This window comes from Polypterus senegalus, chromosome 12 (assembly GCF_016835505.1).
Source record: "Polypterus senegalus isolate Bchr_013 chromosome 12, ASM1683550v1, whole genome shotgun sequence".
NCBI classification, from domain to species: domain Eukaryota; kingdom Metazoa; phylum Chordata; class Cladistia; order Polypteriformes; family Polypteridae; genus Polypterus; species Polypterus senegalus.
Window position 1 is genome coordinate 88,513,362 of NC_053165.1, and position 27,546 is coordinate 88,540,907.

The 27,546-nt window shown below is 42.5% G+C and overlaps 1 protein-coding gene across 1 annotated transcript in view; it reads left to right on the forward strand.

The window, feature by feature from the left end:
* LOC120541308 (fibronectin type III and SPRY domain-containing protein 2) overlaps positions 1-26,975 on the forward strand; it is a 41,218-nt gene extending 14,243 nt beyond the window's left edge. The window contains exons 6-13 of the mRNA XM_039772802.1: positions 115-236; positions 11,458-11,622; positions 14,390-14,524; positions 16,992-17,145; positions 20,048-20,181; positions 23,742-23,874; positions 26,085-26,261; positions 26,533-26,975. Of these exons, the coding sequence (XP_039628736.1) occupies positions 115-236; positions 11,458-11,622; positions 14,390-14,524; positions 16,992-17,145; positions 20,048-20,181; positions 23,742-23,874; positions 26,085-26,261; positions 26,533-26,785 (1,273 nt within the window). The 3' untranslated portion in view covers positions 26,786-26,975. The remainder of the gene's footprint in view (positions 1-114; positions 237-11,457; positions 11,623-14,389; positions 14,525-16,991; positions 17,146-20,047; positions 20,182-23,741; positions 23,875-26,084; positions 26,262-26,532) is intronic.
* Positions 26,976-27,546: the final 571 nt, after the last annotated feature.

Genomic DNA, 27,546 nt, shown 5'->3' on the forward strand with positions numbered 1-27,546 from the left:
ACCAGTTTTATTTTACTTTTGCATGGCGTGTTTTTAAAATGCTCTTGAGCCAGTGTGCTTGTTCCCTAACTTTCCACCATCTCTAAACACTCTCTTGTTTTTGAACATGAACAGGTTAAAAGAAAGTATTGAAACTGAACTGGATACCAAGCTGTCTGCCTCTATGGAGTTTGAAAACAGCGAGATTGATTTTTCGGATGTCAGGCAGATGATGGACTCTATCAACATTGTGCCAGGTGGCCTTAAGTGCTTTAGGTGCTAGATGGTTTATTTGCCTATGACCTTTTAACATTATGTGTCAGAATGAGTGAGTTTTTTATCCTTATTTAGCCATTTTTTGTATTTAATTATTGTGTATTGCACGCCAAAAATAATTAGAACAGCAGAAGTGTGTCACAATTTAACTACAGTATTCCCAAACTGGTGACGCTAGTAAGTGAACTTTGAACAGGGTAAAAAAAGGCTAGCTCTCCTAATAAATCACCTAATACTGCTGAGAACACCAGTAAAAAGAACAAAAAAAATCATTTCCCATCAACTGACACATCAGTTTTATACATTGCAGCACCACAGTATACATGCAAATAAAAATAATGTATGAACATAAGTATGATGTAGAGTACTGGAATTCCATCTCAATGACGATACAGAATACACAGCTTACACTCTAAATAGCATTTGATTTCCAGTGCATTGAGGAAATTTTCATACCACTTCCCTTTTTTAACATTTTGCTATGTTGCTAAAAATCATTTTTTTTCAGTCGTCAAGCAACATTCAATACCCCAGAATGAGAAAAAACTGAAAAATTACAGTAGCACAAATATTCAGACCCTTTTCTCAGTACTCAGTTGATTCCACCCCTTCAGGTCTTCTTTGGTTTGACGTCATAAACTTTGCACAGCTGTATTTAGGGATTTCCTGCCATTCTTCTCTGCAGATCCTCTCAAGATCTGTCAGGTGGGATAGAGACCATCCATCGGTAGTCAGCTATCTTCTGGTCTCTCCAGAGATGTTTGTTTGTGTTGGCTGGGTCTCTCAAGAACGTTCACCGAGTTGTCACTCCTGAGTTGTTTTTGCTTTGTGCTTAGGATCATTGTCCTGCTGAAAAGTGGACTTTTGGCCCAGTCTGAGGTCCATAGCACTCCGGAGAAGGTTTTTGTTAAGGATATCTCTGTACTTCACTCTACTTAATTTTCCCTCAACCTTGTCAAGTCTCCCAGTCCCCAGTCCCACCACCTTGCTTCAGTGTTGAAATGCTGTTACACAGGTGATGAACGGCCCCCGGTTTCCTATAGACATGACACAAATTGTGGTTTCCTCAGACCAGAGAATCTTGTTTCTCATAGTCCGGGTTTCCTACAGACATGACACAAATTGTGGTTTCCTCAGACCAGAGAATCTTGTTTCTCATAGTCCGAGAGTCCTTTAGGTGCCTGTTTCTACACTCCAAGCTGTCTTTAATGAGTCTTTTTCTAAGAAGAGGCTTCTGTCTGGTCATTCTGTTAAAAAGCCCAGATGGTCGTCTTTCTGGATGTTTCTCCCATCTCCAGACACTTTCTCTGGAGCTCAGTCAGAGTGACCATTGAGGTCTCGATTATCTCTCCTACTAAGAGCTTTCTCCTATGATTGCTCATGTTGGCAAGATGGCCAGTTGTGATTCCTCAAATACTTCCATTTAAGAATCATGATGGCCACTGTGCTCTTGGAAACCTTCAGTGCTGCAGGAATTATTTGCAGCCTTCCCCAGATCTGTGCCTCGACACAATCCTCTCTCTAGACTTTGCAAGCAATTCCTTCAACCTCATGACTTGGCGCTTGCTAAACTGTGGGACCTTCTATAGATAGGTGTGTGTCTTTCCAAATCAGTCCAAACCATTGAAGCTGACAACAGGTGGACTCCAAAATAAGGTGTAGAAACATCTCAATGATGATCAATAGACTGGGATGCACCTGATCCAGATTTCAAGTGTTGTAGCAAAGGGCCTGAATACTTCTGTCAATATGATATTTAGGTTTTATAATTTAACTAGCAACTTGGCGCGCGCTACGCTGCGCGTTGGATGACCACAATTGAAGGACTCAATCGTAAGGACCTCTCGTTGGGTGTCTCATTGGCACGCTTTTGCCTCTTTCTTTCGCGATCACGGCGTTTTCTCTCTCTGTAGGGGTTTCAGTTGCCTTTCGTTGTGCGGCAGAGACGCGTCGTTGAGCTAATCTGTGTGAATGCTGAGTGTCCATTTCTTGCGAGCGACTGTCACGCCTTTGCCTCTTTGCTTCGTGATCACGCTGTAATGTGTCCTCTCTTGCAGCAGCAGGTTTAGTTGCATTTCGTTTCGGCATTGTTCTGTAAGGTCTCCTTCATACAAGTGCACATGGGTAGCTGAAGACGGAAAGGCATAGTGGGCATAGTGAAACACACAAATTGCTGAACAGGGGAACCATCCGACTCAGACACGGGGCTCGAAATACTCAAGTGCACATGTTATTTATAATTTCATTTTTTTTTTTTGTTGTTATGAACTTCCCCAAAACAGTTGATCCCTGTAAATAGTTAATAGTATATGAACAATATAATCTGTTGTAGTACGGGCGTTAATTAGCGTCACACCTCATAACCTGCATACACCACGTGTTTGGCTGTAATGCCAGAAGCGCGGTGGACGCTGTAAGGGTAGGTTGTAGTTTCTGTTTCTTTCGTGATTTTTTTATTTCATTTTATTGATTATTTAATAGGCAGAGGGGAGAAGAGGTTAATGTGACGCTCTGTCTATTTCTTTACTTTTGTTTTGAAAAGATTTTCGGGAACAGGAAAAATTAAAGCAAAGGGGAAAGAACGGAGGGGGGTAAGCAGGAATTCTGAGAGGGGACGGACTGGGGCTTTTCTACGGGGCGCCTATACAGTCAAAAGGAACGCGGACCCGGACACGGACACCGTGCTGGGCTTTTATTATATAGATTAGTTTGCAAAAAAATTAAAAATCCTGTTTTAGCTTTTGGGTGTTGAGGGTTTCATGAGGATGAAAATGAATTTAAATGATATTACGTATTTTATGTGAATTTCCCCTTGGGATTAATAAAGTATCTATCTATCTATCTATCTATCTAGTACTATGTTGTAAAATAACAAAATGTGTAAAAAGTAGAGAAGTCTGAATATTTTCTTAATCCACTGTATTTATCTTTAGAAATAATATGTAATCCTCCCAGCCTCTTAAGTCAGACAGTTCCCGCATGGCAGTCATTTTTTCCCCATCTTGAAAAGTGTGCCTAAGTTTTATGTCTGGTAGGTTGCACCACAAGAACCTCATAACAGATACTCGATGTACAATATGTTTTTGGCCTTTTTTTAGTCTTTTTAGTTAATTCAGTCTGTTAACCTTTATCTCTTTTTATTGACAACCTAATTAAAATGCAGGCACTCACCTGCATTTGCCATCCCATTTCAACTCTGTCTCCCTTTCTCATCCATAAAGAATGACTTTTTGAAGCATAATCTGAAATCAGCAACCCTCCATATGAGGCACTGGTACAGCTCTGTTGAGATGATTTTGTCCTAGAGGCTTTTGGGTAATCACAGCAATTAACAAGTACAAACATTCAGCTGCCACATGCTTTAATAAGAGCGTAGATAGAATCTACTGAAGCATGTAAGCCTATTGTATGGTTTGGATGAAATGCTTCTTAAATTTTATTAAGCTATTTAAATTAGTCACATTACATTGTGATAGCAGCAGCCTCCTAAACCTCTTTGAACTGATTCTAGGCCAACCTCAATAGAAAATGGTTCATGTTATTTTAGTAGCACTCACAAACTTTCCTCCATTCCGTGCACTTTAAATATTTGAGGTTGCAGTATCCCATTTCTATTTGTGTACTAGACAAATATCCATCCATCCATTATTCAACCAACTATATCCTAACTACAGAGTCATGGGGGTCTGCTGGAGCCAATCTCGGCCAACACAGGGCGCAAGGCAGGAAACAAACCCCGGGCAGGGTGCCAGCCCACCGCAGACTAGACAAATACATAAAATAAATCTAGAAAGACAGGGAGAGGCAGAAAAAGAAACTGAACAGAAAGCTTGACACGGAATAGAAGATAGAAAAATAAAATCACTGTTTTCCATTCAGGAGCTCAGTACCACAAGATACCTAAGGCTTAATGATTAATTTGTATATTGTAATGAACGAGGCGGCAGAAGAGACAGACATACTATAGTAGACAACTGCAGGTACAGTGGAACCTCGGGTCACGGCTGTATTTCGTTCCAAAACTCTGGTCGCAACCCGATTTGGTTGTGACCCGAACTAATTTCCCCCATAGGACTGTATGTAAATACAATTAATCCATTCCAGACCGTACAAACTGTATGTAAATATATATTTTTTAAAGATTTTTAAGCACAAAAATAGTGAATTACTTATACCATAGAATGCACAGCGTGATAGTAAACTAAATGTAAAAACATTGAATAACACTGAGAAAACTAACATTGCAAGAGTTCACACTACAGCCTTACGAACTGCTGTGAAAAACCTTGAACAACAGAGAAAACTAACATTGCAGAAGTTCACGCTACAACCTTACAAACCACTCGCTGTAAACACTTTTTTAATGAGTTTTAAGCACAGGGAAAAAATGAAAATTTGAAAAATCCTTAATGTATACAAAAACTAACCATTGTGACAGATAGGGGGCGCTGTCATCCCTTTGAACCCTCAGATCAGACGCCTGACACCAGATAAAAGTCCAAAAGTTGACTTTATTAAAACAATAATGTGCACAAAGCACCCTCCACTCCACAATACTCATACAAATCACAATCAATAATCCAATAATAATCAATAACCAATCCTCCACTCTCCCAGACACGTTGCCACCCTTCCTCCCGACTCAGCTCATCCGTCTGGGATTTCCCAGAGTCCTTTATAGTCCTTGACCCAGAAGTGCTTCTGAACCCTCAGTCCATGTGACTTCCTAGCACTTCCGAGTCAGATCAAAAACTCTTCTTTTTCATCCCGGAAGTACGTCATTTCCTCTGTCCTTGTGACCAGGACGTACTTCCGGGTTAAAGGGCACATAAAAGTCTCTGAGCCTCCCTGCAGCATCTCTTTGCGGCCCCCATGGTTTCCAGCAGAGCTGTGAAGGAAAACTCCAATATCCATGATGCCCTACTGGAGTTCGGAGCACCTCCATGCTGCCGGAAGGGCTCCATTTAGCGTGGGGGTATTGGCCGGGATGAACGGCCGGCCATATCTCACAGCATGAACAACCAAGAAAACTAACCTTGCATGCACGCACATCTGACCGACAACAATGTACAGGAAGAGACCGAACACGTGCGGAAAACATTGGCGCATACGAAACGGAAGGGAGACTGGCATGTTCGTCACCCGAGTGTGTGGTCATGAACAGATGCAAAAGTTTGGCAAGCTTTTTTGGTCGTAACCTGATTTGTACGTGTTCCGCGACGTTTGTGGCCCGAGGTTCCACTGTACTTGGTCCCATGCGTTTGAGAAATGCTTTGGTCTGCTCTGAATTCTTTCTTTCATTTTGACTGTTGTATCACTATATGGCATAACAACTACAAATAAAGTGTAGATAACCATTGTGGTCTATAATGTTACACCTATGTTCCTGCATTGCATGTTTCCATTTCCATTTGGACAGTAATGTCAACATCCTTTAGTTAATCGTCAGAAGGTAAATGCTGTACAGTCTCATCAATGGTTCTGCTGGGGTGGTGTCGGCATACTTGGGCACATTAACTGATTAGGTTGTTTTGAGCACCAGAGATCTGCATCTCCTGTGGATTTTCGTTATCAGAAAGTGAAGTAAGTACAGTCTGACGTAGACGAGTTTGGACTTCAATCCAGCACAGATGGTGTGTGTAACTTGCCGCCATCTGAGCGCGAGTGCGACTGTTACTTGTTGTTTCTGTCATCCATCCATCCATTATCCAACCTGCTATTTCCTAACTACAGGGTCACGGGGCTCTACTGGAGCCAATCCCAGCCAACTCTCTTAACAGTAGTCCATTTGATGTGGTGTAACACTCCTTTTACTACTGATGCATATTTGCAATTCATATTTAACACGAACATAGCTGCCTATTCTTTTAACCTTAAACCGACCCGTAAACTGCGATCAACAGAGAGCACACATAGCACCTGTGACAACGTATCGCTCACTTCTACCACTACTTCACTGACATCTTCAAACGCCAAAGTATATCCTAATTTTACATTAAAGTTTTATCCATTCAATTGGTTATGTTGTGTTTTTAACACATGCAACTCTCTCTCCGCACATGCGACACATTTAAGTATTTAGTCTTGGGTCTCTTTTGGAGAATGTTCAACTGTCGAATGTTCATCATAACCAAAAGCTTATTCTCTATTGAACCAGGTTAACAAGAGCACCATTGCCCTTTTCTGTTTAAATCGCCACCCATACTTTTAGTGCTTCCTTCATGAGACGTTGGATTGGTTGAGAAATGTCACACTCAGTGAAGTGTCTAATTGTTCCAACCCACCTTTAAGCAAAATTCATTCCTGGTTGTTTCCAGATGTACGAGGTGGGGACTCAAACATTCTTGGAATCAGTTGCTACCATGAGAGTAGGGTGTAGCTAACGACTGTGCCGACAGTCTTGTTAATCAGTCTGCCGAGCGTGATCATTCTGTACTCATTTTTCCCTGAAAATGGGATCAGGGAATTCATGTTTTTTTCTAATATATTTATTTTACATTGACTTACCCTTTATCTTTGACTTATTTACCTGTTTTTGTCTGTTTTTAAAACTGTTTTAAAACAGTCTGGTTTTACGTCTAAGAAGTCTACCATCGACCACATCCTGCCACTGAGGGTTCTCATGGAGCGCAAATGCTAATATCGAGTTTCTTTGCAGCCTTTGTCGATTTTCGTAAGGTGTTCGACTCAGTTGATTAGGCTGCCCTGTGGGACATCCTGAGGGTTCGCGGGATCCCCTCGAGGTTGCTGGATATCATGGCCGGCCTGTACACTGGTACTGTTTACTCTGTGCAGAGTGGAGGCAGGACCTCTGTGTTTTTTCAGGTGATTCTGAGGTTCGTCAGTGGTGTGTTCTGCTCCTACTCTGTTCAATGCTTGTATGGACTGGGTGTTGAGTACGGTTGTGGGGTCCAGCGGCTGTGGGGCATCTGTTGGTGAAGAAAGATTCACAGATCTTGACTTTGCTGGCGATGCTGTGATCTTCATGGAGTAAATGGAGGCTCTGATCGGGGCTCTCGAGAGACTGAGTGAGGAGTCTGAGTGTCTGGACCTCCGAGTGTCCTGATAAAAACCAACAGCCAAGGCTTTAATGACCTTTTGGGCATCAGCAGTGTGTCTGTCTATGGAAAGAGTGTCGACCTCGTCATTGAGAGGTTTACTTACCTCGGCAGTGACATTCATGTCTCTGGTGACTCTTCCTATGAAGTCAGTAGACAGATTGGGAGAGCATGGGGGGTCATGAGGTCACTGGAAAGGGGTGTGTGGTGCTCCCGATATCTATGCAAAAGGACAAAGGTGCAAGTCTTTAGAGTCCTGGTGCTTCCTGTCTTGCTATATGTTCGTGAGACATGGGCGCTATCCAGTGACCTGAGACAAAGACTGGACTCCTTTGGTACTGTGTCTCTCCGGAAAATCCTTGGGTATCGCTGGCTTGACTTTGTGATGCTCATGGAGTCCCGAATGAGGCACATTACCTGCATTGTGAGGGAGTGTCAGTTACAGCACTACGGCCATGTGTCGCGTTTCTCCGATGGTGATCCGGCTCGTAAGATCCTCATTGTTGGGGACCTGAGTGGCTGGACCAGGCCAAGGGGTCACCCACGTAACACCTGGTTGCGGCAGATAGAGGGTCATTTCCAGAGGATGGGACTGGACCGCATGTCTGCCTGGGGGGTTGCCAACTGGGATCCCAAGTTGTTTCATTGTGTAGTGGATGCGACAACACATTGTACCAGTGCATGCCCCCCAACCTGATTTGACTTGACTTTGTCTGTTGACTGGGGAGCTTGAGTGGAGGGCGGGTGAGAAAGTGAAGAGTAAGTACAGTCTGGCGTAGCCGAGTTTGGACTTTAATCCATAACAGATGGTGTGTGTAACTTGCCGCCATCTGAGCGTGAGTGTGACTGTTACAGGTTGTTTCTGTCATCCATCCATCCATTATCCAACCCGTTATTTCCTAACTACAGGGTCACGGGGGTCTGCTGGAGCCAATCCCAGCCAACACAGGGCGCAAGGCAGGAAACAAACCCCGGGCAGGACGCCAGCCCACCACAGTGTTTCTGTCATTTATTCTACAAATGTGTGCTTGACTTCTGCCATCGTCTGTTGTTTTTTTTTTTGCAACAAGCCAAAAAAGCATGTCAGGTCATATCGAAACATCAAGACAGTGATGACCGCGTTTGTCAAAATTGACGGACTTATTTATAGTTTGTCTGAGCAGGAGCGCACGCAAAACTGGATTTTGCACCGTGCCCAAGCACCTGCACGTACCTCATTGTCAGGCATTGAGTTTTTTGACCAAAGATAACGTGGCTGTTGGTTTGCATCCTGAGAATTCACCAGATCTCACTCCCTGTCACTTATTTTTTTTCTCACCTGAAACTAAAACTGAGACTGAGTAGAAGATTATTTGCTATTGTGAAAGAAATCCAGGAAAAAAAATCACTGCAGTCTCTGGACATGGAAACAAAAGATGAGCGCAGCAAAAGTTTCCAGGAATGATAGAAGCGCTGGGACAAGACTATTGACCCCATTTTGGCTGTGACTAAAATGAAATTGCGATAAATTGTATAATAAAGTTGTTTTTTTAACAATTCCGGAAATGTTTGAGTCCCCAACCTCGTATATAGCATACATTTTGCTCTGCAAGACTAATCATAAATATAAGAATTACAACGCATTTTTAGGGGTGGGAGACATGTAGTTGACTAAACTGTCCACTTTAATAGCATACTGGAGATCTCCTTAGGCCTGAGATGTGTGCGTCTGAATTCTTACTGTATGAGTTATGTGTGACTCATCTTCTTTTCCTTGTATATTTTCCCTTTGTGCAAAGTTCATTCAATTTCAATCATTTGATGAGTAATTCAGTATTTATTCAGCAAGCATGCACATAGAGAATAATGTAGAGAATTCTAGACATGCCTAGCACAAGCCAAATCTCAAGTCGTTAATCTCATGTATTTAATTACCCAACATCACTCTCACTTTAAAGGGCCTGATGAGCAGAAATGAGGTGAGCGGCACAATCCACTTTGCTGGCACAGAGAGCTTTGACCTTTTGCTAATTGGCAACAAATGTCTATAAAGTTCAAGTCTGTTGTGTAGCAAAGATACAGTATGTGGTTTTTTTTCTGCCGCATTCAAGACATTAACAATGTTACCTGCTCTAATAAGAATTCTGTTGGAATTCAATACCCCGAATTCTCTGCTTTGCTTCCTTTACAAATATTTAACTAGTAAAGCTAAAAAGATGTAAAATGAAAACACCATCTTCTCAAACTGATAGGGTGCCATGCCAGCCAAGTCCTTGGTAATGTTGTGGGTTAGCAGCCATTAGGGGACTTTGTGTCCCTGGGAGCTGAGCTTCAGGGACAAGCGGCCATTAGATGGCTGTGTCTTCATAGTGTTTGAAAAGCACTACAAATAACGCGTGTGAACTGAAATAATATAAAGGTCATGGGGAGCAGGCAGAAAGCTGGGGGAGTTGACCAACTAATGGGACCTGGAGTGGAACAGGTGGGACTTTTAAGTAAATAAGTAAGTTAGGATATCTGGTCCTTTAAAGGTGTGCTGGGGGGCTACCAAAGGGAGTTCTGGGCGGATTGGCTTAGGACTTCCAGAGGACTTCAAGGTTGGGGTATATACAGTATATCTATCTATCTATATACTGTAATATAGTGCATTTCATATCTATCAATCTATCTATCTATATATCTATCTATCTATCTAATATAGTGCATTTCATATCTATCTATCTGTCTGTCTAACTATAATATAATTGTCAATTTATCTAGATTTTTAATATTGCCTACTACACCATCTATCTATCTATCTATCTATCATACTTTATAGTGCCTTTTACTATCGATATTATATAATGCCTTTCATGGTCCAACAGCTATATAGTGCCTTTCACCATCTTTCTTATAGCATCTTTTGCTAACTATTTATCTAATACAATGCCTTTTACGATGTGTCTATTGTAATAAAAAGACAGAGAGGACATAAAGATTTGGGGCACCCATAGACAAAGCATGTTTTTAACTGGAGAAATCAACTGACAAAATGATTCACGTTCATTTAGTAGTGACATATTTTAAGATGCAAGTCTAGGAATAGATGGCCTGCAGATGGCAGTGGAGCCGGTAAAGAGGTCAGTGGAGAGAAAAAGGCAGGTTCAGGTGACCAGAACATGGAAGTGATGTCATGATACGTCTCGTTCTCAGTCATCAGATCAGCAGATGAAAAAAGAGGAGAGACATTAGGGGTCGGGGTGGCATCGTAGTCGAATAAGCTGTTAGGCTGTTTCCCAACTGCACGAGTGTGACACTATCATATAGTGCCTTTTACTATCTATCTATCAATCTATCTATCTATTATATAGTGCCTTTCACTGTCTATATATCTCATATAATGACTTTCACTATCTATCTTGAAAAAAGAGAAGAGACATTAGGGGTCGGGGTGGCATCGTAGTCGAATAAGCTGTTAGGCTGTTTCCCAACTGCATGAGTGTGACACTGTCTATCATATAGTGCCTTTCACTGTCTATATATCTCATATATTGCCTTTCTCTATCTATCTATCTATTATATAGTGCCTTTCACTGTCTATATATCTCATATAAGGCCTTTCCCTATCTAGCTATCTATTATATAGGCTTTTCACTATATCATATAATGCCTTGCACTGTCTAACTATATCTTATTCTTTACTTTATGTAGTGTATATTCATCAATAGTGAAGTGTTGCCCAATGGGTAGGAATGCCACCAGGCTGGCAAATCCAAAGAAAGTCCTATATTAAACTGGTTGAGGTGACACAGAACCACGTTGGCAGTCAGAGAACACACCACCCTGTTCTGACTTCTTGCCCAGGCCGGATTGAACTTTACTGTTTTAATTTCATTTTCACCAGGGAGTGACAGGTGCCTGGCATTCAGACCTGATTAGTCACATCTTCAGGGCCCTTTGTCTGTCCTTCTCCTGGTCACTCAGCTTACCTCACAGAGACTTGCATTTTAAACTAATGGCCATCTCTGAGCTGGCCCTGTGTGAGTGAATGTCAGTGCTTTGCTTAATGTACTGTTATTGCCGAGTAAATAGAGTAGAATTTCAAGTGATGGTCCACCCTTTTTTATATTGTAATGTCAACTTAGACCTTTTTACTTTTGCTAATAATTTTCTTTTCCTTCTAAAGCCCCATCAGCTCCTGTGATAAACCCTCAGTCTTCCAACTCCGGGACTAGCACCTCGGTGAGAGTTTGCTGGAGCCTGTTCTCGGATGACACAGTTGAATATTACGAACTTTACTGCAAGCCGGTACTGGAAAACGTGACAGCGGATGAAAATGAAGCGCAGAGTGGTAAGCCGCTGAGTTAATGCACAGTGTGTGATAAACTCCATTGTGGTTTTCCTTCCATCACCTTGTTATGCTTAGGCGGGCTATTAATTCACAAGAGACAATCCAATCCAGTGAGATCTTAGGCACTTTACTCACCCACGTCTTGCCATGTTTGAATTACAGTTGCACTTGAATCTATAGGCCATGTCACATTACACGACTTTTCCAACAATTTTCAGTCATAGTCTTCATTTATATCATTTTAGCCAGTTAGTGGCGTGCTCCCATGAAGCCAGTTGTCGAATGTGATATACCCAATGACTGAGACCAGCTAGTGTGCGACTGACTGGGATAAAATGAAACAGATCTGATTTTCTGTTTGGTCGGAGGAGCGGACCCTTTGTGTGCAACAGTTGAGAAGCAATGAACGTTCAGTGCATAAACTGTAGCAACGAGGAATTAGGCACACACGTCTTGATCCTCACAAATAGAAGAGAAGCTCATCTGTCTGGTGTCTCGTATGTTTTACATACTAAAACAGAATGGAAAAGTGAAATAAAGGGAAGAGATCGCTGCTGAACTCGCTGCTGCTGTTAATCCTTCAGACAGCGCCACGTACGAAAAGGATGAGCACAACTGCTCTCGGAGATGGGTGCTGATCAAGGCCATCTTAACAGCATTATAGACCCCCGGGGCAAAGCAGTGCACTGGGGCCCCTACCTTCACAACCACTCACAGGAATAAAAATGTAAATGGTCGATAAAATTAAAGATATATTTATTGTATTGGTACTTCCAACAAAATCAGCATTTAAACATTAAAAAAAAACACAGCAAAGATTAATCAACACAAACGTCCGAACAATATAACATGAGCCTTGAAAAACACCAACATTTCAACATATAAACGATACTCAATTGGTAAACCATACAGACGGAGATGGCGTAGTATGAAATGACTATGAATCATTTATTATTAATCAGGTGTTCGACACAAACATTTGCGAAAGTTCTTTGCAGAGAATTGAGTTGAAGTGACGTTAACATACCATATATACTCATGTATAGAAACGTCCATCCATCCATTATCCAACCCGCTATATCCCAACTACAGCGTCACGGGGGTCTGCTGTAGCCAATCACAGTCAACACAGGGCGCATGGCAGGAAACAAACCCCCGGGCAGGGCGCCAGCCCACCGCAGCGCATAGAAACATCGATCATTAAATCAGACCCTGACTTATACGCCTGTTCAAAAATGCGACTCTTATCCTTTTTTTTTCACATCTTCTTGCCTCCTCCAATCTCACATCAGTTTCTCCGACACATCGAATTTTGTTGCAGTAGCGCGGTTACCAATTTCTTTCGCCACTTCAACGACTTTTAATTTAAACCCAGCTTCATATTCTCTTCTGATCGAACGCTCCATCGTAGATAAGGGATGCTCTTGGTGTATGAGGGTGTGAGATACAAAAAACACAAATCAGTGCAAATGTCCCTTCGGAATAGTTTGGGGATCACCGTGTGGTCACTTAGGCACAATATATGTATGTAAAAAAAGTTAGTGTGCTCCGTGGTTACGCTCTCAGGTGTGAGTTAGCATATCGTAATCTTTTGGACCAATAGCGTGAGTTTTCTGCATTTGACATTATGAAATACCAGAAATTATATGATAAAATCAACTCCCGATTTATCCGCAGGAGAACTTAAATGCGAGTATATACGCTGTAAAAAATGCCAGTAAATTTAACGGTACAAATACAGTAAATGGTGAAAGTAAAAGACCTTTTCTGAAAAAAAGGAAAGTTATCTTATGTTCTACTGAAAATTACCTGTATATCTTAAACAATAAATGTCATTATTTTTTACAGCCAAGTTCTGCAAAATTAATATTTTTCTACCTTTAAAATATGCTAAATACCGTTTATGGACGCATTACAGTTATACTGAAAAAAAAACCTGTTAATTTTACAGTGTAAAACTGTTAAATAATGAAGGTAAACTACAGTAAAATGTAAAACGGTAAATCACTGTTTCAGTAAAACCGGTTACGATATTTGCATAAGGACACGCCCCTTTTTACAATCTTGTTCCTGGTGAACCGCATAGCTTTGAATAGTAGGGAAAAAAACTTCACCTGAGTTAGCAGACTGATTTTTCCCCACGTGCTGAAGGTTTTTTGAGGTTATGGAAGCTGATTTATGGTGGGTTGTATTCGATAAGTAGGACACCATACACAACAAAAGAAAACTTTACTTCCCCACCAGACAACGTGCCGTAACTTCCTTAAACATTGAATTGTTTTCGATATGTATAATTAAATGTTACATGCTTGCTATTGGTTGTTGTTACTCAACTGATGTAAACTGTGTACTGGGGTTTGACCCTGCCAATACATATTGTTTATTGATTGTCATATTTATTACACAACATGAATTTCTGGTTATGGTTAAACTTTCCCTTCTGTTGGAATTTGTTGCAAAGACCAAAAATTATACTGTAGACCTAAAAATATTGTCACCTCATTTATTACAGTAAAATTTTGGCAACCCAGCTGCCAGTATTTTACCATAAATTCAACATTATTTTTTTAAAGTGTACCGTAGACCAAAAAATATTGTTACCTTCTTTTTTACGGTAAAATCCTGGCGACCCCAGCTGCTAGATTTTTACTGTAAATTTAACATTTTTGTTAACACATTGTTGAAACAGAGTTTTGTTCAAGAGATCATCCCTTTGGATACACCCATTCAGTGATGTCATTTTGTTCTTTTTCGTTTTGTTTTACAGAAGCCATGGTAAAAGTTAAAGAAACGTACTACACGGTGACCAATTTAGAGCCAAACACGCAATATGAATTCTGGGTGACAGCGCTGAACACCACAGGCATCAGCCCGGCGAGCGAAAGAGCAGTTTACATGACAGGTACTGTAAGTGTTTGGATGTTTGTAATGTGTCCAGAATTAGACCGCCAGTCAAAATATGAAAACATCACTTGTGAACCTGAGGCGGGAGTCTCTGTCATGTCCGGGTTGGCTGCATCTACCATAAGGTCCTTGACCCCAGATCATCGATAAACGTAACCAGGGATGGACTGGCCAATGAGGACACAACGCAGCAGGAGTAGGAGCAAAACTGTGCTTTTATTTTCACAACGGCGTCCATCAGTCAATAGAGTGCAGTGCATTCTTCCTTAAATAAAAAAACTGTTTTACACGTGTAGGATAAAATCAGTCAATTGGAGATGTTGTCTTTCATGGAACTACCAAGGCTCTGTTACATCCGTGGCCAATGGATGTTCGCCTTTATCAGTGATCCAGCGCCCCAGCTGTTCTAGTGATCTAAAGCTCCTGCCCACCTTTCCTTGTGGCCATAACTGCTCACCTTGGCCGGCAATCGACTGTCCTCAGGCTTACCTCCTTCAGGGCTGTAGGGATCTAAAGCTCAGATGCTCATGGTCAATGGACACTCGGCTCATTTGGCGATCCTCCACCCCAACATTTGCATCCATTAACGCTATAGCAATCTAAAGCTCATGGACTTGGCCTGCCTTGGTCGGTGGTCTGGCGCCCTGCCTGGGGTTTGTTTCCTGCCTTGTGCCCAGTGTTGGCTGGGATTGGCTCCAGCAGACCCCAGTGACCCTGTAGTTAGGATATAGCGGGTTGGATAATGGATGGCTGGTCGGTGGTCTAGCATCCCCAAGCTTACCTCCTTCGGGGCTGTAGGGATCTAAAGCTCAGATGCTCATGGCCAGTGGACACTCAGCTCGATTGCTGATCCTCCACCCCAACACTTGCATCCATTAGCGCTGTACCGATCTAAAGCTCATGGACTTGGCTTGCCTTGGTCGGTGGTCTAGCATCCCCAAGCTTGCCTCCTTCAGGACTCTATTGATTTGAAGCTCAGCTGTTAATGGCCAATGGATGCTCGCCACAATCGGTGATCCAGAACCCTAACGCTTGCCTCCATTGACGCTCCAGTGATCCTAAAGCTCAGAGGCTCATGGCCACTGTAACAAAGGCGCTATATAAGGCGCCTGACCCGACACAGATGGACACGGAGGCACGTATAAAAATAAACAAACTTTTATTTTTCTTCACCCGTGGGTGCATGTCTTCCCCGTGACCCACAGGCAATACACAGTCGAAAAACATGACTTCACCATACAGCAACACCACCTTTCTTCTTTTACCACCACTCCTCCTCAAGCTTCGTCTCCTTCCTCCCAACTCTGGCTCCTCGAGTGGTGGTGGCTGGGCCCTTTATAGCCCACCCGGAAGCGTTCCAGGTGATTGACCACCTGGTCCTAATTGCACTAAAGACTCGTCCAACCTGGCTGTTGGAAGCAGACAGCCCCCTAGCAGCCACCCCGGGCCCCAACCAAGCTGTGGAGGACTCCATCTCCCATGGAGCCCTGCGGGTGGTTGGGGAATCACCGTCGGCCAGGGAGGCTACCACCAAGCGTCCCGGGGGAGATATTGGACTGCCCATGGTAGCTCCCCCGGAACATAACCAGCAGGGGCGTCCCTGCTGGGCATGGGACCCGGCTGTCCTTCACACCACGAACACTCGCCTCAGCTGGTGATCCGCAATGCCTATGCTTGTCTTCATTGGCTCTCTACCAGTCTAAAGCTTCTGGGCTTCCTGGCCACTGTTCCTTGTGGCTACAGATGCCTGCCCACCTTGGCCGGCAATCAGATGTCCTCATGTTTGCCACCTTCAATGCTCATGCCCAATGGATGCTTTGATTGGTGATCCAGAACCCCAACACTTGACTCCATTGATGCTCTAGTAAACTAAAGCTCAGATGTTTAAAGCCTCAGCCAGTGATCCAGAATCCTCACACCTGTCTCCATCAGCACTCCAGTGATCTAAAGCTCACGGGCTCCTGGCCACAGATGCCCACTTTGCCCAGCCATCCAGCATCCCCACACATGCCTTCTTTCTATTCTGTGGCTCTCTCAGCCTAAGAAGCCCCGGTCCGCCAACACTTACCTCCATCTATGTCTACCGCTCCCTCTTATTGATCTCTGCACACTGCTTATCGTTTTTGGCTGCTCCACTCCTCCAGTCGCTCAACAGACCAACTTTCTGTAATTGATCCCATGTGTTTTCATGTCACTATTTAATAGATACACCTTGGCAGCCATGGCAGCCTTGATTCTATGTGCCCAGGTCTCTCTTTCTTGGGACTCTGCCATTTTTCTCCATTCTTCTTTCTGCAAAACTGTTTAGCTGTGTCTGATAAGAATCTTTCATGGGGTTACTTGAGAGCCACAATGGTTGTGCAGGACATTATTAGAAGAACGAGTCTGTTTTCTGTGTTCAAATGTGCTGAATGAAAAGAAACGAAGAAGACAAAAACAAACCAATGTCCCGTATTTCGTCTTAGTACCTTCACCTCCTGTTATTTTGAGTAAGGAGTGCCGGAGTTGTCCCAACGCTGCGCTGATCCGATGGGAATCGGGAAACACCAATCCGGTGGATTCATACACCGTGGAGTTGTGCGAGCTGACCCGCGACAGGAACGAGAACGCGGTCACTGAGTGAGTTCCCAAACGCTGCACGTGTGTGGCAGCAACAGACACAACCATAATGAGCTTGCATGCTCGATCCCGGGCCGGGAATTGTTGGGCTGTGTTGTGAATCCTACATGTTGTAAAACAAGAAAGAGCAAAGCTTCACCAGATGCCAGCTGTTGAATGCAAACTGCAGTCATGGAAGCCTAAAGAGCTTCATATTGTAAACCGCAATTAGCAACAGTTGACCTTGAGAGCCCAGGGGAGCTGAACCTGTCTGGAGCGTTATTAATATTATTATTATTATGATTACAATCAGCATTATTGTTATTGTATGTCTGGGTTACCCTTCCACACCTCCAAAGACGTGCAAAGTAGGTTAACTGGCCCTGTGTCAATGTGGGCATAGATAAATGTGTGATTGGGCTGGCATCCCCTCTAGGCCTGTTTCCTGCCTTGCACCCTGCAACTGTGTAACACCCCGCCCGTATGCTGGACGAGGCCGCTATAATTCACCACATTTTAGGTAATTTACTCTACTCAAATGGTGAGTCTACCATAAATCGCCCTCGGACCCCTTCTCGCATTGGACAGATAGATCCACCTTAATAAAAGTACAGGTGTCTGTGTGTGCGGGCGGCACGGTGGCGCAGTGGTAGCGCTGCTGCCTCGCAGTTAGGAAACTCCCTGCGTGGAGTTTGCATGTTCTCCCCGTGTCTGCGTGGGTTTCCTCCCACAGTCCAAAGACATGCAGGTTAGGTGGATTGGTGATTCTAAATTGGCCCTAGTGTGTGCTTGGTGTGTGGGTGTGTTTGTGTGTGTCCTGCGGTGGGTTGGCACCCTGCCCGGGATTGGTTCCTGCCTTGTGCCCTGTGTTGGCTGGGATTGGCTCCAGCAGACCCCCGTGACCCTATTTGGATTCAGCGGGTTAGACAATGGATGGATGGATGTCTGTGTGTGCATCTAGTTGCTCTGTCTCTGTTACATGCAATTTGGGATTCATAAAAGCAGTGGTAATGTTTGTGATGCGTCATCTGTTGGAATGGAAAATGCAATGCATATGTCTATGTTATGTTTCATTTGGTATAGAATTCGTAAAAATTAGTCCTAATGTTTGTGATGTGTCATCTATTGGAGTGACAAACACAATGCATTTCATCACTAGAAATGTTTATGATGCACCATCTGTTGGAATGAAAAATGCATACGTCTATGTAATGTGTCCTTATAAAAGCAGTGGTAATGTTTGTGATGTGCCATCTGTTAGAATGACAAATGCAATGCATATGTCTCTATTATGTTTCATTTGGTATGGGATTCGTAAAAAGCAGTGCTAATATTTGTGATGTGTCATCTATTGGGATGACAAACACAATGCATTTCATCACAAGAAATGTTTACGATGCACCATCTGTTAGAATGACAAATGCAATGCTTTTTATTACTGCAAATATTTGTAATGCGTGATTTGGTGGAATGACAAATGCAATGCATATGTCTATGTTATGGGTCATTTGGTATGAGATTCGTAAAAAGCAGTGCTAATACTTGTGATGTGTCATCCATTGGAGTGACAAACACAATGCATTTCATTACTAGAAATGTTTATGATGCACCATCTGTTGGAATGAAAAATGCATATGTCTATGTTATATGTCATTGTAAAAGCAGTGCTAATGTTTGTGATATGCATTGCATTTGTCATTCCAACAGGTGGCACATGGCTCTATTATGTTTCATTTGGTATGGGATTTGTAAAAAGTAGTGCTAATATTTGTGATGTGTCATCTATTGGGATGACAAACACTGCATTTCATTACTAGAAATGTTTTTGATGCACCATCTGTTGGAATGACAAATGCAATGCTTTTTATTACTACAAATGTTTGTGATGAGCCATGTGCTGGAATGACAAATGCAATGCATATGTCTCTGTTATGTGTCATTTGGTATGAGATTCGTAAAAGCAGTGCTAATGTTTGGGATACGCCATCTGTTGGAATGACAAATGCAGTGCATTTTATTACACCAAATGTTTGTGATGTGTCATCTGTTGGAGTGACAAATGCATTGCATTTCATTACTATAAATGTCTGTAATGTGCCTTCTTTTTAGGATGACAATTGCACTAGCTGTGCTACCCGAGACATGTTGAAATCTACGTAATCAATGTAGACCTCCGTGTTAATGTTTGCAGTGCACCATTTATTGGAATGCATATGCCAGCGCTGTAAGGTATATGGATATATAATAGGAGAACATAAAGTAAGTTGTGTTGCATTTATCATTCCAACAGATGGCTCATCAAAAAGCATTTGTAATGCAGTTGTCTTTTGCTCCTTCTCTCTGTGTCTTCCTTGCTCTCATTTAAACTCTAGATTGATGCTTATTGCCATGACAACCCTTTAAATCATCACTACTGGACCTTATGGTACAAGGGTCCCTCACTATTGTGGTCTTCCCAAAATGCCTGCTTCTTTCTTTCCAGTGTTGCATGTGCTTGTCGATACAACACAGGGGCATGAGACACACCAGTAACAATGCATTATGTAGTCGCAGTACAACTGGATGAAGAGGGTTTGAGAATGGCGTGTGTGAATGGGCCTTGCGATAGACCGCCGTCCTGCCAGTGTTCAGGGCTTCGGTCCTCCTCAGGTGTGAACTGGAGAAGGTGGCTTTGAGAAGGTTCTATTCATGTAGCATTGCTGCCTCCCCACCCAGTTTAAGGTGCCTGTTGTCCTCAGTCTGGCCAGTGTGACCGCATGGCCCCAACATGCTGAGATGTAAGCCTGCTAATTTGCAGAAAGGATTGTGCCATTTTGACCCGTGAATTGTTTTCCTGCAGTTTCTTCAGCATGCTGCTTTTGCTTATTTACTCCTTGAAAATGGAACAAAGTTTTATTTATTTATTCTGTTTGTTTGTTTTCAGGTCCATCGTCGGGATTCCTACATGTGAATCTCTCATTCAGTTACAGTCTGGCCGGCACTACATCATCTATGTCAGGGCAGTGAATATAGGTGGCCCGAGCGACAGGAGTCAGCCTATCACAATTCATACAACAGGTTTGTCTCTTTGTTAGAAAATTATTATTATTACTAAATAATTACTATTACATTAATAATTATAATAATTATTATAACAGTCTGCTTAATGCAAGTCAGGGTTTCAGAATATGGAGGAATAGCTTGGACAAAAGTAAATAAGTAACTTTAAAAAAATAATAAATGTCTGTCTTGTGGCCATCTGGTTGCTATGTCTCGGTCATTCCAGCAGATGGCACATCACAAGCATTTGTAATAAAATGTATTGTATTTACCATTCCAACAGATGGTGCATCACAAACACTTACTACTGTTTTTACGAATCCCGTATCAAGTGGTGTATATCAGAGACGTAGCACCCAGACTTACACACTGCACTACAAATGTTAAGAGTGCAGAGCCCACTCCAGCTAGAGGGAGTGCCTCTGCCTTGTTAAACATTCAACGTGGCCCCATACTTTCAGGTTGTTGAACATTCTAACTGTCCCCATAATAAAGAATATGTGGAGATGGCACTAGCCCATTTCAGGATGAACACACACCTCAGGGCCAATTTAACATGCCAGTCCACCTAACCTGCAGGTCCCTGGACTGTGAGAGGAAGCCCTTGTGAACACGGGGAGAACAAGTAAACTCCATGCAGGGAGTGCCTTGAATGCTAACCATAGTCATATTGTTGCAAGCATGCAGTGCTCCCACCATGACTTCCACAGTCAACGTAATGTGACAAGAAGTGCCCCCCAATTGTCCACGGCCTGTAGCTGCTGGGATTGGCTTGGGGCTCGTTCTTCACGCTCAAAACGCGTACGCGTCCGCATCATGGCTGCCACGCGTATTAAGACTCATTTATACTTCACGCTCAGAACGCGTACGCGTCCGCATCATGGCTGCCACGCGTTCCCAGCGTTCATTTCACGTGTCCTCTGAGCAGGTCCTCAGAAATTAACGCGACGCGTGCGCGAGTTGCAGTACCAGCAAAAAGTCGGGGGGCGCAGTGTGCTAAAAGTCGGAACGTGACGTCAGAGTCTCTGTTTACTATCTACATTTGACAGCAAGCCTCTATGGAGATCCTTCGGGGATCGATGTGCGCGCTTTGCTGTTTGATGAATGGTTCAAAGTGTTGAAGCAAAATGCCGACATACAAATGCATTCGTGGTGCTTTTATATTCAAGCGTCGCATATTCCCGATCGTAATGACACGATACATTTTAAAAGTCTCACATACCATCTTTTGTGCCGTCTATTTTTTATTTTTTTACTTTACCTGCTGTCAGGTCCAAGAAGCTCGTAGCGATTAAAAACTGGGATGACGTTTACGATGGTCTGCTTTAATAATAAAGTAAACTACGAGGTTAAAGTGGACATTTCGAGATTAAAGCCGAAATTTCCACTTTAATTCACAAAATACACGTTTTCACCGTGTCTTTTATTTTTTTCTCAGTGGCTCAAATACAGCGCTATAAATTATGTGTGATGTGAAGTTGCAAAAAAAAAAAGGCGGCACTGAGACTTTTAAAATATACCGTGTCATTACGATCGGGAATATGCGACGCTTGAATATAAAAGCACCACGAACGCATCTGTATGTCGGCATTTTGCTTCAGCAGCAATACATCGCCAAACAGAACAAATTAAATGTATGATATTCCAACTCTCTGCACATTTAGAATCTTTAGATTTATACTTTATATCACTTTCATGATGAAATGCATTAAAATGTGTATGTTACATTTTACATATAATTTTGTTTAAATAATGAATACTGTTAATAAATACACACATGGGGGAATAATTACACACATGGGGGTGTCACGGTGGCGGAGCGATAGCACTGCTGTCTCGCAGGGAGTTACATTGCTGGTATTTCCTGCTTGTATTCCACACTGTGCTCTGCTTTCCTTCCAAAGATATGCAGATTTGGGGATTTGGTGCCGCTAAAATGACGCTAGTGTATGTGTGTGCCTGTATTCACTTTGCGAAGAGCTGAGGCCTCGTCAAGGGACTGTTTCTCACTCGTGCCCAATGCTTCCTGGAATGGACACATACATCCCTGGATTTATGGATTTGATCAATAAACATCTTTTTCAGTGATACTGCGGTAAGGTGTTATCGGAATTTAATAGGTGTTTTAGGCAATTCACAACACAGAGAAGCCGAACATGTTCTCACCGCGATAATATCTCGCACTGCCACCTGGTGGATTCCTCCAGATTTACGTAAAGTACGCGCGCAAGTATAAACACTACAACGCTTGCGTAGCAGGAGCGTCCGCTGCAGCATGCGTCGCGTAGCGTGAAGTATGAGCCTGTGCGTTCGTTTCATGAGTCCTCTGAGCAGGTCCTTGCGCGAGTTTTAGTACCAGCAAAAAGGCGGGGATGCGCAATGTGCTAAAAGTTGGAATGTGACGTCCGAGTCTCTGTTTACTATCTACATGTGACAGAAAGCCTCTATGCAGATCCTACGGGGATCGATGTGCGCGCTTCGATGTTTGATGAATGGTTCGATGTGGTGAAGCAAAATGCCGACATACAGATTCACTCGTGGTGCTTTTATATTCAAGCGTCGCATATTCCTGATCGTAATGACACGATACGTTTTAAAAGTCTCACATACCGTCTTCTGTGCCGTCTTTTTTTTTTGTTGTTGTTTTTTGCAAGTTCACAGCAGCAACCTAATGTACAGCGCTGCATTTGAGCCCCTGAGAAAAAAAAATTAAGAGCTTGGTGAAAACGTGTATTGGAAACTTCGGCTTTAATCTCGAAATGTCCACTTTAACCTCGTAGTTTACTTTATCATTAAAGCCGAACATCGTAAACGTCATCCCAGTTTTTAATCGCTACGGCAAGTAGCAATAGATCACCACACAGAACACATTAAATGTATGATATTCCAACTCTCTGCACATAATCTTTAGATTTATACTTGATATCACTTTCACGATGAAATGCATTAAAGTGTGCATGTTACATTTTACAGATAAATCGTTAATTTCGTTTATATAATGAATACTGTTAATAATTACTCACATGGGGGGTGACATGGTGGCGGAGCGGTAGTCATGTCGCTGGTATTCCCTGCTTAGATTCCACACTGTGCTCCAGTTTCCTTCCAAAGATATGCAGATTTTTGGATTTGGTGCCGCTAAAATGACGCTAGTGTATGTGTGTGCTTGTATTCACCTTGCAATGAGCTGAGGGTTGCTGGAATGGACACATCCCTGGATTGATGGATTGAATCAATAAACATAATTTTCAGAGATATTGCGGTAAGGTGTCATATTCTAGGCAATTCACAACACAGAGAAGCCGAACCTGTTCTCACCGTGATAATATCTCGCACTGCCACCTGGTGGATTCCTCCAGATTTACGTAAAGTACGCGCGCAAGTATAAACACTACAACGCTTGCGCAGCAGGAGCGTCCGCTACAGCATGCGTCGCGTCCCGTTAAATATAAACCCGGCCATAGGCTACCAACGACTTTGAACTGGATTAAGCAGGTCTGAGGTGGATCTGCTCCCACTTGTGTTATTTGCCTTCTAATCATTGCTTTCTTTTCCTTTGGATGTGGTGCTTCTCACAGGCACATTTTTCCACCTGAATGAGGAAACGGCTCATCCCAGCCTCTCTATTTCTGAAGATGGGTTCACCATGTTTTACGGAGATGAATACGCTGATATCAGCGACATGACCTTTGGCGATAACACGTTTGCAAGGTATGGCGCATTGACCCGAGGGATGTATTGCAAGGCTTTAAACAGCACGTGTCTTTCACATGTCATGGTCTGCGGCTGCTCAACACACATTCATACATCCACACTCCAGCTTGTTGTTGGCTTTAAACCTTACGATCTGGGGAGGCCGGTAATCCTGCGAGTCAATGCTGTTCTTTATACTCACTTCATTTTGTATTTAGTTGGAGATCTGGCTAAACCACAGTGGCCATTTTTGGAATCTGAAACTGCTGAATGCAAATTGTTTCAAAAAGCAAGTGAACTGAGGTGCTGCAGAATTTTCTTTCCCCCTCACGTATGCCGGTCATCTCCTTTATTGCTTAGTCATTCCATTCAAATAAGCAGGAAAAATACAAATGAAATGCACACAGATCTAGTATTGTTTTTAAATCTTTGTACCACCTTGTTGTGCTATTTGCACATTTTCTTTCTTATAAAAAAAAAAATCAAGAAATCTGGTGTAATGACCCATCAACACAAAGTACAAAGTATCTAATCAACAGCAAAGTAGCGCGTGCAGTGTGTCCACGATTTGTGACAGACTTACTGTATGTCATGACTGGGCTTGGAATCTGTGGGGATGCTTTTACACCCTTTAACGTTAGAGTGGTCCTGGAAATAAAGGACTGGGCATGGGGTTGTCATTATAATATGTTTGTATGGGAATCTGCCCGCAAATCCTCTTTGTTCAGGTCATGCTGTCCCACAGCTCATGCATGGGGTATCTAAGCCATCAACGGGCAGACAGGCGCACATACTACACTCACGTGGTGCTAACAAAATATTAACATTTACTGGATGCCTTCATTCAAGAGAAAATACAGCATTTGAGATCAAATCGAAGCATAGGCAGGTGAAGTGACTTGCTCAGGCTCTTAGTCACCCAGTGTCAGAGTGGGATTTGGGTTCACCGACAAAAGCGCGATAGACATATGCTCCCCGACAAACCCGCTAACTGGTTTTCGACAAATGCGCGCTGACAAAATGGCGAGAGGGGCCAAGAGAGTGGGAGGCCCTTGCTGCAATTCTTCCTACATATGCAGGGCGTGATCTTAGGGACTGTCTGCGTGCCGTGTCTCATAATATTGACTTCTAAAATAAACATTATTATATATGCTTTAAACTAGTAATTCATATTGAATGAAACTTTCGCGATTTTGTCGGCGCGTTTTAATCGGCGCGCAAATGTCGGGTCACAGGGATTTGAGCCCACAGATTGACAGATGAGATTACACAGGCGTCTCCATGGACTATGATGTGTGCAGATTACACCGTGATGTGTAATGAGAGCAGGTCAAGGAGACCATGGAGAGGTGGAGATCTGCTCTAGAGAGGAGAGGAATGAAGGTCAGCAGGACCACCTCGACAGAATACATGTGTGTGAATGAGAGGGAGGTCAGAGGAATGGCGAGGATGAAGGCTGGATGAGTTGAAATACTTGGGATCAACAGTACAGAATAATGGGGAGTGTGGAAGAGAAGTGAAGAAGAGAGCACAGGCAGGGTGAAGTGATTTGCGACAGACAGGTACCAGCAAGAGTGAAAGATTTACAAGACTGTAGCGAGACCAGCTATGTTATATATTCTGGAGACCATGGCACAAACACAAAGACAGGAGACAGAGCTGGAAGTGTTCAAGATATTATGACTTGCATTGGGTGTAATGAAGAGGTACGGGATTAGGAGTGATGGAGCTGCCAGGCAAGAGGAAGGCCTAAGCAGAGGTTTATGGATGTGGTGGGTGTGACAGACCAAGCTGACGACGACAGGAAAATCTGGAAATAGGGGTCACTACAGCAGATCATCAAATGGGAGCAGCAAAAAGAAGAAAAGAACTGAGGGGGGATTTGCACTGCCCAGAGTTGTTTCTTTAGGCTAACATGGTGGTGGTGGTGATGCATTTATTCAATATGATTTACAAACCATCTGCTGCAAATGGTTAGTACTCACTGGTTTTACGTTTAGCTATCCAAGAGATTTTTCTTCCAGCACTCCACTTGTACAACACAAGTTAACCAATTAATCCAATTTGTCCCAGTACCGAGTGATGGAATTTGTGTCAGATACCATGGATGTTAACACCACCATAAGTGGTGTGATTACACTTTACATACAAATAAATCGCACATATACAGCAGCCATACTGTAGCCTTGAAAAGGAGAACAAAAAGTAACTTGCAGTTGTCTTTTTAGATGTGTGGCCATCATGGGAGAGCTGATACCAGTTAGAGGAAAGCATTACTGGGAGGTAGAAGTGGAAGAGAATACGGAATACAGGATCGGTGTGGCCTATGAAGACACACAGAGGAATGGCTACCTAGGAGGAAACAACACATCCTGGTGCATGAGGCACATCATCACTCCATCAAGGTATGTATGTATACATGCAATGAAAAAAGGGGCCCACATATTTACAGAAAAATGCTTTTCATGTATTTACCGTTTACCAGTTGAATGGAAATTTCCTATGTGATGAGGTTGCCATAGCAACCCGACAGCAAAATGTCATTTTTGAGATGCTGCCTGGGTTAACAGAGATTTTGTCTAGTTGTAATATAATTGTATGTACAGGTACAGGTGATGTTTTAATTTTTTTACAAAACCTTTTCCAAATTAATCTGACTTTTACCTTTTCTTGCAGACATAAATATGAATTTCTGCACAACGGAGCAACTCCCGATGTAAGGATTAGCATTCCACCAAAGAGAATTGGAGTGCTTCTGGACTACGACTCTGGAAACCTCTCATTTTTCAACACCGACCTTGGTCAGCACCTCCACACGTACAAGTGCCAGTTTCTGCACTATGTTCATCCTTGTTTTGCGTTAGACAAACCTGGTGCCCTCACAGTGCACAATGGAATCGAAAGTCCCGATTATGTGAACATTTTCTAACAGGCTAGAAATAGATTGCAACAGTAAACAAAAAAAAAAAAACAAAAAAAGGTGAAGTATTCATTTCAATGGAGAAGTGATGTCTCCATTAAACTACACAATCTTGTCTTAAATACGCAGCAGCAGAAGACATGGAATTGATAGATTTACCTCCTTCTATGCAGATTCTTAGAAAGACGAAGAAAAAAAACACACACCTCCAAATGTCTTATTTCAAATGGCATTTTCTAAAGCTGCAAAACAGAAAAAAAAAAAAAACGCTTGAAATTTTTTTTAATTAAATGATTTTTTTCTACATTTACTAAGTTATTACAATCATGATAGAAAACAAACACTATATTTCAGACAATGCTGTAACATGCACAATTTTTAATTGAGGTTTTGTAAACATTATTATACATTTTTGCCTCGGACTGCCAAAGACAAAATATGAATCTGTACAGACAAAACCAAAAATACGTTTTTGAGGGAAAAAGGGATTGTTTTGAATAAAAACATTAGTTGTCAGCTAAATCTTCCACTGTTCATTTTAGCATTTCATTTCGGTCAGTGGTGTACATCTGATCACATGAACGCTAAATGAGGACAAAGTGCAAATGTTACTCACAGAAGCGGTCCATTTTCATTTTACTTTTGTAAAGCCCAACTCTGAGCACTGCACAAACACAAATGTACCCACAAGGACAAACAAGTTTCTTGGTTAACACATGAAAACAAACTGACTATGGATGAGGTCTCGGGCAGCAATCGCTTTTAATGGA